Source organism: Sinocyclocheilus rhinocerous, unplaced genomic scaffold (assembly GCF_001515625.1).
Source record: "Sinocyclocheilus rhinocerous isolate Xijiao unplaced genomic scaffold, SAMN03320098_v1.1 scaffold2199, whole genome shotgun sequence".
NCBI classification, from domain to species: domain Eukaryota; kingdom Metazoa; phylum Chordata; class Actinopteri; order Cypriniformes; family Cyprinidae; genus Sinocyclocheilus; species Sinocyclocheilus rhinocerous.
The window spans coordinates 498,423-511,056 of record NW_015659020.1 but is presented as its reverse complement, the minus strand read 5'-3'; the positions used below and the strand labels follow the sequence as shown (position 1 = coordinate 511,056).

General features: G+C 39.3%; 1 protein-coding gene across 1 annotated transcript in view; it reads right to left on the bottom strand.

Moving 5' to 3' along the window:
* pbx3b (pre-B-cell leukemia homeobox 3b) overlaps nucleotides 1-9,207 on the bottom strand; it is a 22,858-nt gene extending 13,651 nt beyond the window's left edge. Inside the window, exons 1-5 of the mRNA XM_016531784.1 lie at nucleotides 9,159-9,207; nucleotides 7,042-7,188; nucleotides 6,185-6,426; nucleotides 3,406-3,596; nucleotides 964-1,099 (exon numbers count right to left, since the gene is read on the bottom strand). Of these exons, the coding sequence (XP_016387270.1) occupies nucleotides 964-1,099; nucleotides 3,406-3,596; nucleotides 6,185-6,426; nucleotides 7,042-7,188; nucleotides 9,159-9,207 (765 nt within the window). The remainder of the gene's footprint in view (nucleotides 1-963; nucleotides 1,100-3,405; nucleotides 3,597-6,184; nucleotides 6,427-7,041; nucleotides 7,189-9,158) is intronic.
* Nucleotides 9,208-12,634: the final 3,427 nt, after the last annotated feature.

Here is a 12,634-nt window from a genome sequence, read left to right as displayed (position 1 = left end):
CAACACGTAAAAAGACAGTATAAGTCATTATAATCAGTAATTATGTTCCCACTGGATGCAACAAATGCCTCGTTTATAATGGGTTTTAATGTTTTTGTCTCGTCGCTCCGGCCGGGACAAGGGCAAGACATCACAATATGTTAAGGCCCGTAACATTTCCGTCACACGCTTGAGGTATTCGGCCAATCACAACGCACTGGACAGCTGGCCAATCAGAGCACACCTCGCTTTTCAGACCGATGAGCTTTGTAAAAATCGACGCGTTTCAGAAAGGCGGGGCATAGAGGAGAAACAATAATGTACAGTATGTGGAAAATAATGTGGCTTTTGAACCTTAAACCACATAAACACATTTCTTTACACCAAATACACAAAATAATGTTCTTTTTAGCAACATCATATGACCCCTTTAATGAAGCAGACCTGAACCACCTAATCAAGGTCTTCAGGATCACTTTGAGCCCTGTTGAAAAAAACAGCATATGCTTGTTAGGTATGTTTTGAAGCATGGCTGCTGGTTTGAGCTGGTTTAAGCTGGTCAAGTGCTGGCCCAAAGCTGGTCTTGAGCAGGAACTAGTTGCTTAGGACCAGCACATGACCAGCTAAGGACCAGCTTAAACCAGCTCAAATCAGCAGCCATTCTTCAAAACATGCCTAACAAGCATATGCTCTTTTTTTTCAACAGGGAGGTAGATGTGTTGGAGCAGGTTGGAACTAAACTCTGAAGAACAGTTTGCCTCCAAGAGCAGGGTTGAAGATCCCAGAGTTTGACCAGCTGAAGACTAGCTTAAATCAGCTAAGATCAGTTTAAATGGGACAGAGCAGGGATGGCATTGGATTTACCTAAGTAAACCCTGAGCACGGGAACTTTAAGTCTTCAGACTTTGACCTGTTGTTAGTCATTCTTTCCAGACTATCCAACAAACGGGGCATGTGCTACATGGATGGGAGATGTGGCCTCACCTGGGATACTGTTATGCTGCACTTCTTAGCCAGCTCCTCTTTGGCCTCTTCGCTGGGGTAAGGGTTACTAAGATGTGAGTAAAAATACTCATTCAGGATCTCGGTTGCCTGCTTGCTGAAGTTCCGCCGTTTCCGTCTGCCGTCGGACAAGCGGGAGGAAAAAAAAGAGGAGGAAGGCAATTAGAGAAACTCAAATAAAACCATGTGTGATGGCCAAACTCATAATGAAGCTGCTGGCAGGAAATGAAGTCGGGAAGGCTATTATCAGAATTCATATGTAGGCGAACAAATGAACAATGTTATATTATCGGTTGAGCTCTAAGCGAAGCGTGAAATGTTCAGTGTTTAGAGCGGCAAGCCTCTCTCTTTCTCCCTCTATCGCGCTTTCGTTCACTCTGATGGGGGGCGTTTAGAGGTGCTCAAGCATTCCCAGTCAGAGCTGTATCTTGGGACATTAGGGAAATCAGGCCATGGCCAGCTGAACACTGTTCCTCAAGTACTGGGGCAGGGCCTGATGGAGTTGCACTTACCGCCACTCACTGCGGCCCACCCCGCCACGGTTAAGCGCTGGCTTCTTTCTCTCGCCTTGTTTAATGCCTTTCACACGAGTGGCCGGCCAAACGATTGTGCTTCCGCTTCACTTGAGCGTTCTCCTCGAGACCTCATCCGCTCTTTTCTCATGTTCACTGCATCATTTCTCTCCCCTCTACGACTCTCCAGATCTCCTCTACCAACTGTTTGTGATTAGAGTAATCTGGACCACCTGCTGATGACCTCCTACCCGCAAAACGCAAATGACTTCATTTCCACTCTATAAAACTCTTAACTGCTTTCAGGTGCTTAGTATGACTGCGTTCAGTGGTTGGCCTTTAGGCTCTAAAATCCTAGTCTTGGCAAGACCACCTTAATCGCTAATGGCTGAATAATAATGAATGCTTTATTGTGGTTGGTTGATGACAGGTGCCATACCATCAGTGGCTGTGCCTAAACCCTGACTGGATAGGTTAAAGGTCAAATAAACTCAAAATGGAACTAAAAATGGTTCCTACTTCAAGTAACTAAGTATTTGAACAACCTTAAGTCACACTTAAAAAACGTCTGAATTCCACTGTATAGATAAAATATCAAACCAAGTGGCATTCAAGTGGCATAACTTCATTACTGTAAAACAAACTTTTAGTGGAATAATTAATCTTTTGTCCTCGTTTTGAACAATATGTTCATGGAAAACAATGCAAAACTATGTGACCAACTTTAACGCCCATACATGAAATATCGGATTGAGCGGATTTCTATTGATATGACTTGATTCATAAATGTGACCACACCTTCTGGGGCCATTATATTTGATGGTTGACTTGAAATCTTATTCTCTAATCATTACTTTCTTGCATAGATTAATTAGCAGAAGATTAATTCTTTCAAATACAACTGATACAACTCATATGTAAATACACATACTATAATTTATAGGGGTGGGAGAAAAAATCGATTCACCTAACTATCGCAATTCTTTTTTAAAACGATTTAAAAATCGATTGGTTTATCTCAGAATCCATTTATATTTAATTATTTTACTTTTCCTTAGAGGGGGTGGGGAGAAGTTACCACTTTTATTCCAACAGAGGGCGAAATGTATAGGTGTGTTCAACTTGAAACAGCAGCGCGCAGACCGATCGGCGTATGACATCAAAGTACCGCGAAAGCCATTCGTAAGCATTTGGAGCCATCTGCTCTCTCTAGCTCTTGCGGTGCTTTGTCATACAACAATCGGTCTGAGTGCTCAGTGCTGCTGTATTAGATGACGTCGTATATGTTTCAAGCCGGCGCGAGAAAGCAAAACCATGGCGGAGGGAGAGGATCAAACCTCTTTGAGAATTCTTTCTGCACCTTCACGTTTTGAATCCCAAGTAATACACTTTGGATTTTACACACTGCTGGGAAAACATGACTAAACATGACTAAAACGGCATGCAAAGTAACAGCACTTTATTTTATTTCAGAAATATTTTTTTTCTACTCATTTTGTTGAACATTTGACTATTATATTTATGTGCAAGTTCAGGGTTTTGGTAGGCTACTTGAAAGTTTCATGGTTCAAGGTACTTTAAAGTATACACTGTGTATGTGTATGCTCCTGAAATAAAAGTTCAGAAAGATGTGATGCATTGTTTTTAATATGACTCATATACAGTCTCTTTAAGGGTATGGTCAAGTATTTTCCATTGTCTAGTCTTTAATAAGCAAATTAAAATTATAACAAATTGTAATATCGAATTGCAATACTTATACAATCGCAATACTCATACAATTGCAATACTCAGTTATCGCAATATATATTGAATCGGCATACAAGTATCGGGATATAGTATTGAATCGGCAGATTAGCGTATCGTCCCAGCCCTAATAATTTATGTGGACAGATCACACACTGATACTAACCTGGCATCGAGGAAGCGGGACCTCAAGATCATGACGGCCTCACAGGTGCTCTGTTTAAGCTGCATTTGGATGGAGCTGAATTTGCGATGGATGATGCTGACCATGCGCTCGATCTCTTTAGGCGAGATGGGCCGTGTGCGAGACTGCTCCCTCAACAAATTCATGACGTGGGTAGTGAACTCGTTACATGCCTGTGGAGAAAGACAATTTTGAGCTGAGGACACAGCTTTTATTCTGAGTGAGGATGTAGGTGTAAAATGCATTATGCAAAACTAAATTACTCTAAAGTCTTTAGAACCTGTTGCTGAGACTCAACAGCTACACTAATAAATAATTTCTGAATATACAATTCCGGCATCACATCCTCACTTAAAACTCCAAAAACATCCTAGAGATTGACCCTCTTTTTAAAATCGTTATATACTCTCAGCACAGTGACAGAAATGCTCTTTGATGTTATTCCGCAGAAGAAGCACATGAGTTCAACTGCATTCATTTGAAGCTCTCTGGAGCAGCAATCAGCAATTTTTGAAGCAAGTTCAAAGCTGCCGCTCTTGAAAGCATGGGAAAAACACCATCCATACTGTTTGTAGTGCTGTGGAGGACTTGAACGGCTTAATAGGTGAAGTCATCTATGAATGCAAATGCCGATTTGCAGTTTGGCACCTGCCCAGCGCCAGTAGAATTTAAACAGCTTTTCGTTAAAGAAGTGGTTCATACATGATTAATTAGAATAACTAATTTAGGTAGTGCGCACTTTAGCTCATTACTCGGAGTAAAATTCGTTAAGTATTTACATTTAGATAATTAAAAGGGGGAACAACCTTAAGAAAGATGCATTTACTCTGGGTGAACGGATTGAGCCACCTTTTCCACACACTCCCCTTTTAAACGCTTGCAAGTTAATCAGTCTAATTTAGGCCATTGGCTGGCTAAGCCATCAGCTAAACAACTTCCAAATCATATTAAAAGGATTGTTATTTAGAAATAAAAGTGTTCTCCTGACCATTCTTTATTGTTTATGGTGCAAGTACAGAATGAACATTAGGGGGTCAATGACAAACAAGAGGAAAAAATGTGTACAATCTAGTTTAATACACAAGGTCTTAGAGATGTACTTGCATTCATGTTGGTTGCAGTTCCGGGCAAAAAATGATCATCACGTCATTGACACAGGGCAAATAGACATGCAGCTATTACTTAGATTTTTCAAGGCATCTCCTCAAAACACCAAGCACTTTAACTATAGCACATATGAAAAAAATTGCCCTCATTCAACTCGTCCTTGATTATGAGAAAAATAACTAAAGCGCTGAATCAAAAATTAATGTCAGCTCCATTAAAAAATCAATACATGACCTCAATGAAGCAGCCAGTCCTGCATAGCGACACTCTCAAATGCACTATGCAATTTAGAGGCTGCTCTCCACACTGTAACTAAAAGCGTCTGCTCAATATTTATAAGAGGATGTCTAGACTACCGCTGTTCAGAGGTCAGGTAAGTTGAAGATGTCCTAATGCCTGAATACCACCATAAATCACATCCGCTCTCAATCGTAATCATGATAGACAGGACTGTAAAATGCTAAATGCTTGCTCAGGTTTAGACCTCTGACACCTTCAGTTCAGTTGAAGGCCTCCAGGTCTCCCTTTAAACCTGTCATGAAGCTTCAGTGAAAAACATCTATTCAGACAGAACAGAACAGCAAGCTGGGATTATTCACACTCATAGGATCAATGCAAATGTGTGAATGCAGATACAAAGTTATTTTGCAGTATTCTTGGCTCTGTACCATACAATCTGGTTGGGCTTAACTAGATATGCAATTTCAGTGCTTACCAGGCTGGGAAAGGATTTGGTTCTACAGTACATAAATGAAGTGCTACATAATTTGCTTTTGCCATTAAAGTGTTTTTGTCAGAATCAATACAAACACGAATGCAAAGGCGAATATATGGTTCAACAGACGCAAGAAAGAAAAGGTCACAATTTACAAAACTGCAGTGACGCCATCGGTTATAAGATGGTCATCAGATTTTGAAAAACAATAGAAGTTTAATACAGTATTATTTTTTTCTGTACATTAGAATGTATCTTGATTAATTTTACTTTTTTCAGAGTGAAAAATTACTGTCATACATTTTTCCTATGATTCACAGATGGCACACAATAAAATGTCATTCAGTCAAACAATAGTTTGTACACCAAAAAATCGTGACTGGAATATTTAGAACAAGAATCATTAGATGACATATTAAAAGACTCTATTTGAGGATCACAGTGCAGTCCCCCAAAACTGATCAATTGTAATTTTAAATCTTTATGAATTTTTGCCAATGTTCTTCAAACCATTTTTACATAAATATCTCTGTTACACTGATTGATGATGGAACAATATTTCATCCATATTTTAAAATTTTATTTCCACAACTGAAACATTAAAGTAGACACTTTACATGCATTTGGTATGCTTTTTATGTATATAATAATTTGTAAATGTTGTAAATTTAATTTAATGCTGACACCAAAATGGGACGTTCAATATCTCTCTCTCTCTCTATATATATATATACACACACACACACACACACACACATTTACAAAAATATATATATATTATTTTCATTACATTTTATAACATTTTTCCCCCCTGAAGTTTGAATAGGACTTGTTTGAGCTAAATTGAGAAGAAAACATACTGAAGATGAATTTCAGTACAACAACATTTGCTGCAAGCTGGGAAAGTCTTGCTGTACTGTAGTGCATACTGTCGTTCACCTGCTCATATTTCTCCAGCTCGGTATGGTAGATCTGTCTGATCTGGGAGAGTTTGGCCCTGTAGTCAGAGTGCTCGATGGAGTTGTCAGCGGGACTGCCGGCTGCTGCTGCTGCCGCTGCCGCCGCCGCCGATCCTCCGCCCTTCTCCGGTCCCGACACGCCCTCTGCCAGAAGCATGTTGTCAAGACGCATCAGCTGTGGATCCGGCGGGTCCTCCTCCTGAGCCCCGCGGATACTTAGACCTGATAAACAACAAGAAGCGATCGGTCAGTGATATGGCGAGGCTTTTTATATTCTTAAACAGTTTTGAATCAATTTATCGTACTAGATGTATGACTCTTTTCAACTGTGGAACAAAAAAGATTATATTTTGATACTCTTAAAGTCAATTAAAGTAATTAAAAAATCACCAGTGACATTTTTCAAAATATGTTTTAAGATTTTAAAAGGGTTTAGTTAGTGAGCACGTTCTGAAAGGGATAGTTTGGCCAAAAATGCACAGTCTGTCATCATTTACTTGTTCCAGACCTGTTTGAGTTTTACACTTAAAGGGATAGTTCACCCAAAATTTATTTAAGTTATTAGTTATTAAGTCATTCCAAACCCGTAAGACCTTCGTTCATCTTCGGAACACAAATTAAGGTATTTTTGATGAAAACTGAGAGCTCTCTGACCCTCTCATAGACAGCAAGGGTACTACCACGATCAAGGTCCAGAAACGTAACAGGGACATTGGTAAAATAGTCCATGTGACATCAGGGGTTCAACCGTAATTTTATGAAGCTACGAGAACACTTTTTGTTTGCAAATAAAACAAAAATAACAACTTTATTCAATTTATGCGTTGTCAGCGGGACTGCCGGCTGCTGCTGCTGCCGCTGCCGCCGCCGCCGATCCTCCGCCCTTCTCCGGTCCCGACACGCCCTCTGCCAGAAGCATGTTGTCAAGACGCATCAGCTGTGGATCCGGCGGGTCCTCCTCCTGAGCCCCGCGGATACTTAGACCTGATAAACAACAAGAAGCGATCGGTCAGTGATATGGCGAGGCTTTTTATATTCTTAAACAGTTTTGAATCAATTTATCGTACTAGATGTATGACTCTTTTCAATTGTGGAACAAAAAAGATTATATTTTGATACTCTTAAAGTCAATTAAAGTAATTAAAAAATCACCAGTGACATTTTTCAAAATATGTTTTAAGATTTTAAAAGGGTTTAGTTAGTGAGCACGTTCTGAAAGGGATAGTTTGGCCAAAAATGCACAGTCTGTCATCATTTACTTGTTCCAGACCTGTTTGAGTTTTACACTTAAAGGGATAGTTCACCCAAAATTTATTTAAGTTATTAGTTATTAAGTCATTCCAAACCCGTAAGACCTTCGTTCATCTTCGGAACACAAATTAAGGTATTTTTGATGAAAACTGAGAGCTCTCTGACCCTCTCATAGACAGCAAGGGTACTACCACGATCAAGGTCCAGAAACGTAACAGGGACATTGGTAAAATAGTCCATGTGACATCAGGGGTTCAACCGTAATTTTATGAAGCTACGAGAACACTTTTTGTTTGCAAATAAAACAAAAATAACAACTTTATTCAATTTATGCGTTGTTTACATGAAGCGGAAGCAAGCGCACATACTGCACATACCACCTGATACTCTGTCCACAATGGCGGTGCGTCTCAGGAGACTGGATGAGGAGGAGAAGAATTGTTGAATAAAGTTGTTATTTTTGTTTTCTTTGCTCACAAAAAGTATTCTCATAGCTTCGTAAAATTATGGTTGAACCCCTGATGTCACATGAATTATTTTACAGATTTCCTTGCTTTGTTTCTGAGCCTTGATCTTGGTAGTACCCTTGCTGTCTATGGAGGGTCAGAGAGCTCTCGGATTTCATCAAAAATATCTTAATTTGTGTTCCGAAGATGAATGAAGGTCTTACGGGTTTGGAACAACATGAGGATGAGTAATTAATGACAGAATTTTCATTTTTGGGTGAACTATCCCTTTAAGTGTAAAAACCCAAACAGGTCTGGAACAAGTAAATGATGACAGACTGTTCATTTTTGGCCAAACTATTCTTTTCAGGACATGCTCACTTACTAAACCCTTTCAAAAACTTTATTATCTCTACACATTTGTAAAGGAATGTGATGGATACTGTCTAAACCAGACATAATGCAACAAGTTTCCAGCAACAAGTTCTCAATGTTTCAAAAAAAAAAAAAAAAAGAGAATGTAAGGACATATACTGCCTCGCTTGGGCCCGTCTGCTGCCCTCATGACCCGTGAACAATGAAAGAGTAAATTCATTATTGACAAATGATTGAATTTCATAAAGGCATTAATCACAGGCGCACTATCACACGAGTAGTCAGCTCTGCAATCAAGCCTCTGTCTGTCAGCAAATACCACTATCTGTCACAACAGGCCAAAATAACTACAGACTGTATTAGAGTGAAAATACGTCATCCACTCGGGCCCATCTCTATGCTTGAGTTAAAGTGAGACGGATCAGGGCGCTGGGGGTATTGAGAGAGTGCTGAAAAGGCCCGTAGGTACGAATTTGTTTTTCCTCTGTGTTGCAGTGCTGCCTTCTCGAATTTTCACAGCACACTGCACACACGGTGTGTGTACTCACAGCCATACATGACAGGGATAGTCACCGACTAACACACATTCAACAGCGTGATGGCACCTCTCCACACTGAGGCGATGCTAAACAGAAAGGCGCGCGTGTACACGTGTCTGAACGCGCTCGCCTGCTGTTCCGAAATCACGAGTACGGCGTAATAATGAGCAGAAAGTGTTCTCACAAGTGCCGTTATATTTTGTTGTTAACAAACTGTTTTATTATACAACCCGGTTCTGCTCTCTGCAGAGGCCAGGCTGCTTGAAATGTATGTAAATTTGCATAGCAATCGATATGAGGGTGAAAGATAGCTCATTGTGTTTGCCTGATATTCATAATGAACCTTGGAGCAGTAAAGAGCCATTAAGATTGATTACAAACTTCCTCATCATGCTTGCCTCTCTCTCTTTCTCTCTCTCCGTGTTTGCATAATGAATTCCATTCATATAGGAGAATAATGAAGCAGAAAAAGTTCTTTTTGTGAAAGATTTTAATCAAACGTTTTAATCTTAACATGTATTTGTAACGGTGCCTCTCTAAGAAGATGCACACTGTCTGTGGCCTTCTGTGTTTGTTATTTGGGACACATCCCGATTTCTACTTTCATAGTAGTAGTGTTTGTCGTTAACCGTAAGAAACAATATTCTTGGTATCTAAAGCTGCCTGGATCACAGTTCTCTGCCATTTTGTTTTACCTTTTTATACAGAATTATGGGAACGTAAAGAATAGATCCCAATTCATTTTCATTCAACACATAAGCTTTAAAAGCCAGACATAAAAAACAGCCTTAAAACCAGAATTAAAACAAGCTGAAATTAACATATTATTATTCAGCTAACACAGGGGGCGAGAAATCATCATAAATGCACAAAGAAATGTCTAGGACTAAGACGAGTGTGTGTATGCTGTGGTTGGTCTGGGTATTTTGGACAGTTTAACTAGTGGGTGATTTGGGGGTTCTGAGAGTTTCTGAGAGCTTCATTACAGGCTTCATAAAGATACTGTGATATGCTGAATCCTAAATGAGGAGATTACTGACTTTATTATTGCACTGTGGAAGCCTGGCAAGCAGCTAAGCCTCTCTGTGTGTTTGACAGAGACACAAAGACACACACACATACACACACACACACACACACACACACACATTACGCACAAGAACACAGGTATGCTTGATGGGTAAACAGTTTAAATAAATTTGTTTTACATTTGAGTAGTTGAACATTATATTGGGAAACAAAAAAAAACAAAAAACAGAAATACACACTATCGTTCAAAAATTTGGGGTCAGTAAGGCTTCATTTATTTGATAAAAATCCAGTAAAAACAGGAATATTGTGAAATATTATTACAATTTAAAATAACTTATGTTTTTTTTTCAGGATTCTTTGATGAATAGAAAGTTCAAATGACTGAGTTAAAGTGAGACGGATCAGGGCGCTGGGGGTATTGAGAGAGAGCTGAAAAGGCCCGTAGGTACGAATTTGTTTTTCCTCTGTTTTGCAGTGCTGCCTTCTCGAATTTTCACAGCACACTGCACACACGGTGTGTGTACTCACAGCCATACATGACAGGGACACTCACCGACTGACACACACTCAACAGCATGATGGCACCTCTCCACACTGAGGCGATGCTAAACAGAAAGGCGCACGTGTACACGTGTCTGAACGCGCTCGCTTGCTGTTCCAAAATCACAAGTACGGAGTAATAATGAGCAGAAAGTGTTCTCACAAGTGTCGTTATGTTTTGTTCTTAACAAACTGTTTTATTATACAATCCGGTTCTGCTCTCTGCAGAGGCAAGGCTGCTTGAAATGTATGTAAATTTGCATAGCAATCGATATGAGGGTGAAAGATAGCTCATTGTGTTTGCCTGATATTCATAATGAACTTTGGAGCAGTAAAGAGCCATTAAGATTGATTACAAACTTCCTCATCATGCTTGCCTCTCTCTGTTTCTCTCTCTCTGTGTTTGCATAATGAATTCCATTCATATAGGAGAATAATGAAGCAGAAAAAAGTGCTTTTTGTGAAAGATTTTAATCAAACATGTTAATCTTAACATGCATTTGTAATGATGCCCCTCTAAGAAGTCGCACTTTGTCTTTGGCTGCGGCCTTCTGTGTTTGTTATTGGGACACATCCTGATTTATACTTTCCTAGTAGTAGTAATTGTCGTTAACCATGAGGAACAGTGTTTTTTTTTGTATCTAGAGCTGCCCGGTTCACAGTTCTTTGCCATTTTGTTTTACCTTTTTATACAGACTTATGGGAATTGTGGGAATCCACTGGATGCACACTTTAGAGTAAGCAATGTTTCAGTGAATCCCAATTAATTCTCATTCAACACATCAGCTTTAAAAGCTTTAAAAGCCAGACATAAAAAAACAGCCTTAAAACCAGACTAAACACAAGCTGAAATTAACATACTATTATTCAGTTATATCAGGGGGCGAGAAATCATCATAAATGCAGAAAGAAATGTCTAGGACTAAGACGAGTGTGTGTATGCTGTGGTTGGTCTGGGTATTTTGGACAGTTTAACTAGTGGGTGATTTGGGGGTTCTGAGAGTTTCTGAGAGCTTCATTACATCATTCATAAAGATACTGTGATATGCTGAATCCTAAATGAGGAGATTACTGACTTTATTATTGCACTGTGGAAGCCTGGCAAGCAGCTAAGCCTCTCTGTGTGTTTGACAGAGACACAAAGACACACACACATACACACACACACACACACACACACACACATTACGCACAAGAACACAGGTATGCTTGATGGGTAAACAGTTTAAATAAATTTGTTTTACATTTGAGTAGTTGAACATTATATTGGGAAACAAAAAAAAACAAAAAACAGAAATACACACTATCGTTCAAAAATTTGGGGTCAGTAAGGCTTCATTTATTTGATAAAAATCCAGTAAAAACAGGAATATTGTGAAATATTATTACAATTTAAAATAACTTATGTTTTTTTTTCAGGATTCTTTGATGAATAGAAAGTTCAAATGAACAGCATTTATTTAATATAGAAATCCATTGTAACATTATAAATGTCTTTACCCTCACTTTTTATCAATTTAATGCATCCTTGCTGAATAAAAGTATTCATTTCTTTCAAACAGACAAACGAAAAAATAGGGGAAAAAATAAGTACATGCCTGCATTTAGTAGCCGGCTTTGCCATACCACGGGACATTGCTTTATTTTTATGTCAACTACCTAGTTTATTTATTATATGTCGTTCAAATCAATCCCATAAACAAAATACAAGTTTGAACGCATATATACACACTAACATAATTGACTAAGGTCATACATTTGCAACGCTACACTTACTTCACAAACAAATATTTACACATTCATTTTATGGTTTTGCAAACAGACTTCAAGACTCGCTCCCATAAAGCACAACCACAAAAAAAAAAAAGAAGCTACAATCCATCAACGCCTGCGGCGAACAAACCCAGAGTACAAACAAACCCCACCGAACACGGACACTCTAGCTAACCCACTTTTGTAAATAAACAAAGACAAGACGCTGTCAACATGAAGAGACCATTTACTCGGCTAACAAAACAAATTTAAAGAGCGGCACCTTCAGCCCAGACTGCCTGGCCCATGCGCTATTGATCAGGTGTTAGCTCATGTATGTGCTGTTGATATTAGGCCATGAGGTTTAATGGTGTGAGAGGCCGAGGATGAATGAGGTCATTTGTGTGAGACGCTCAGCTGGCTGTGCTGGACAATGCAGTGTCAGCGCACAGAGCCAAGGCCACACCAGGGACAATATGACCCTGCTCCACTGAC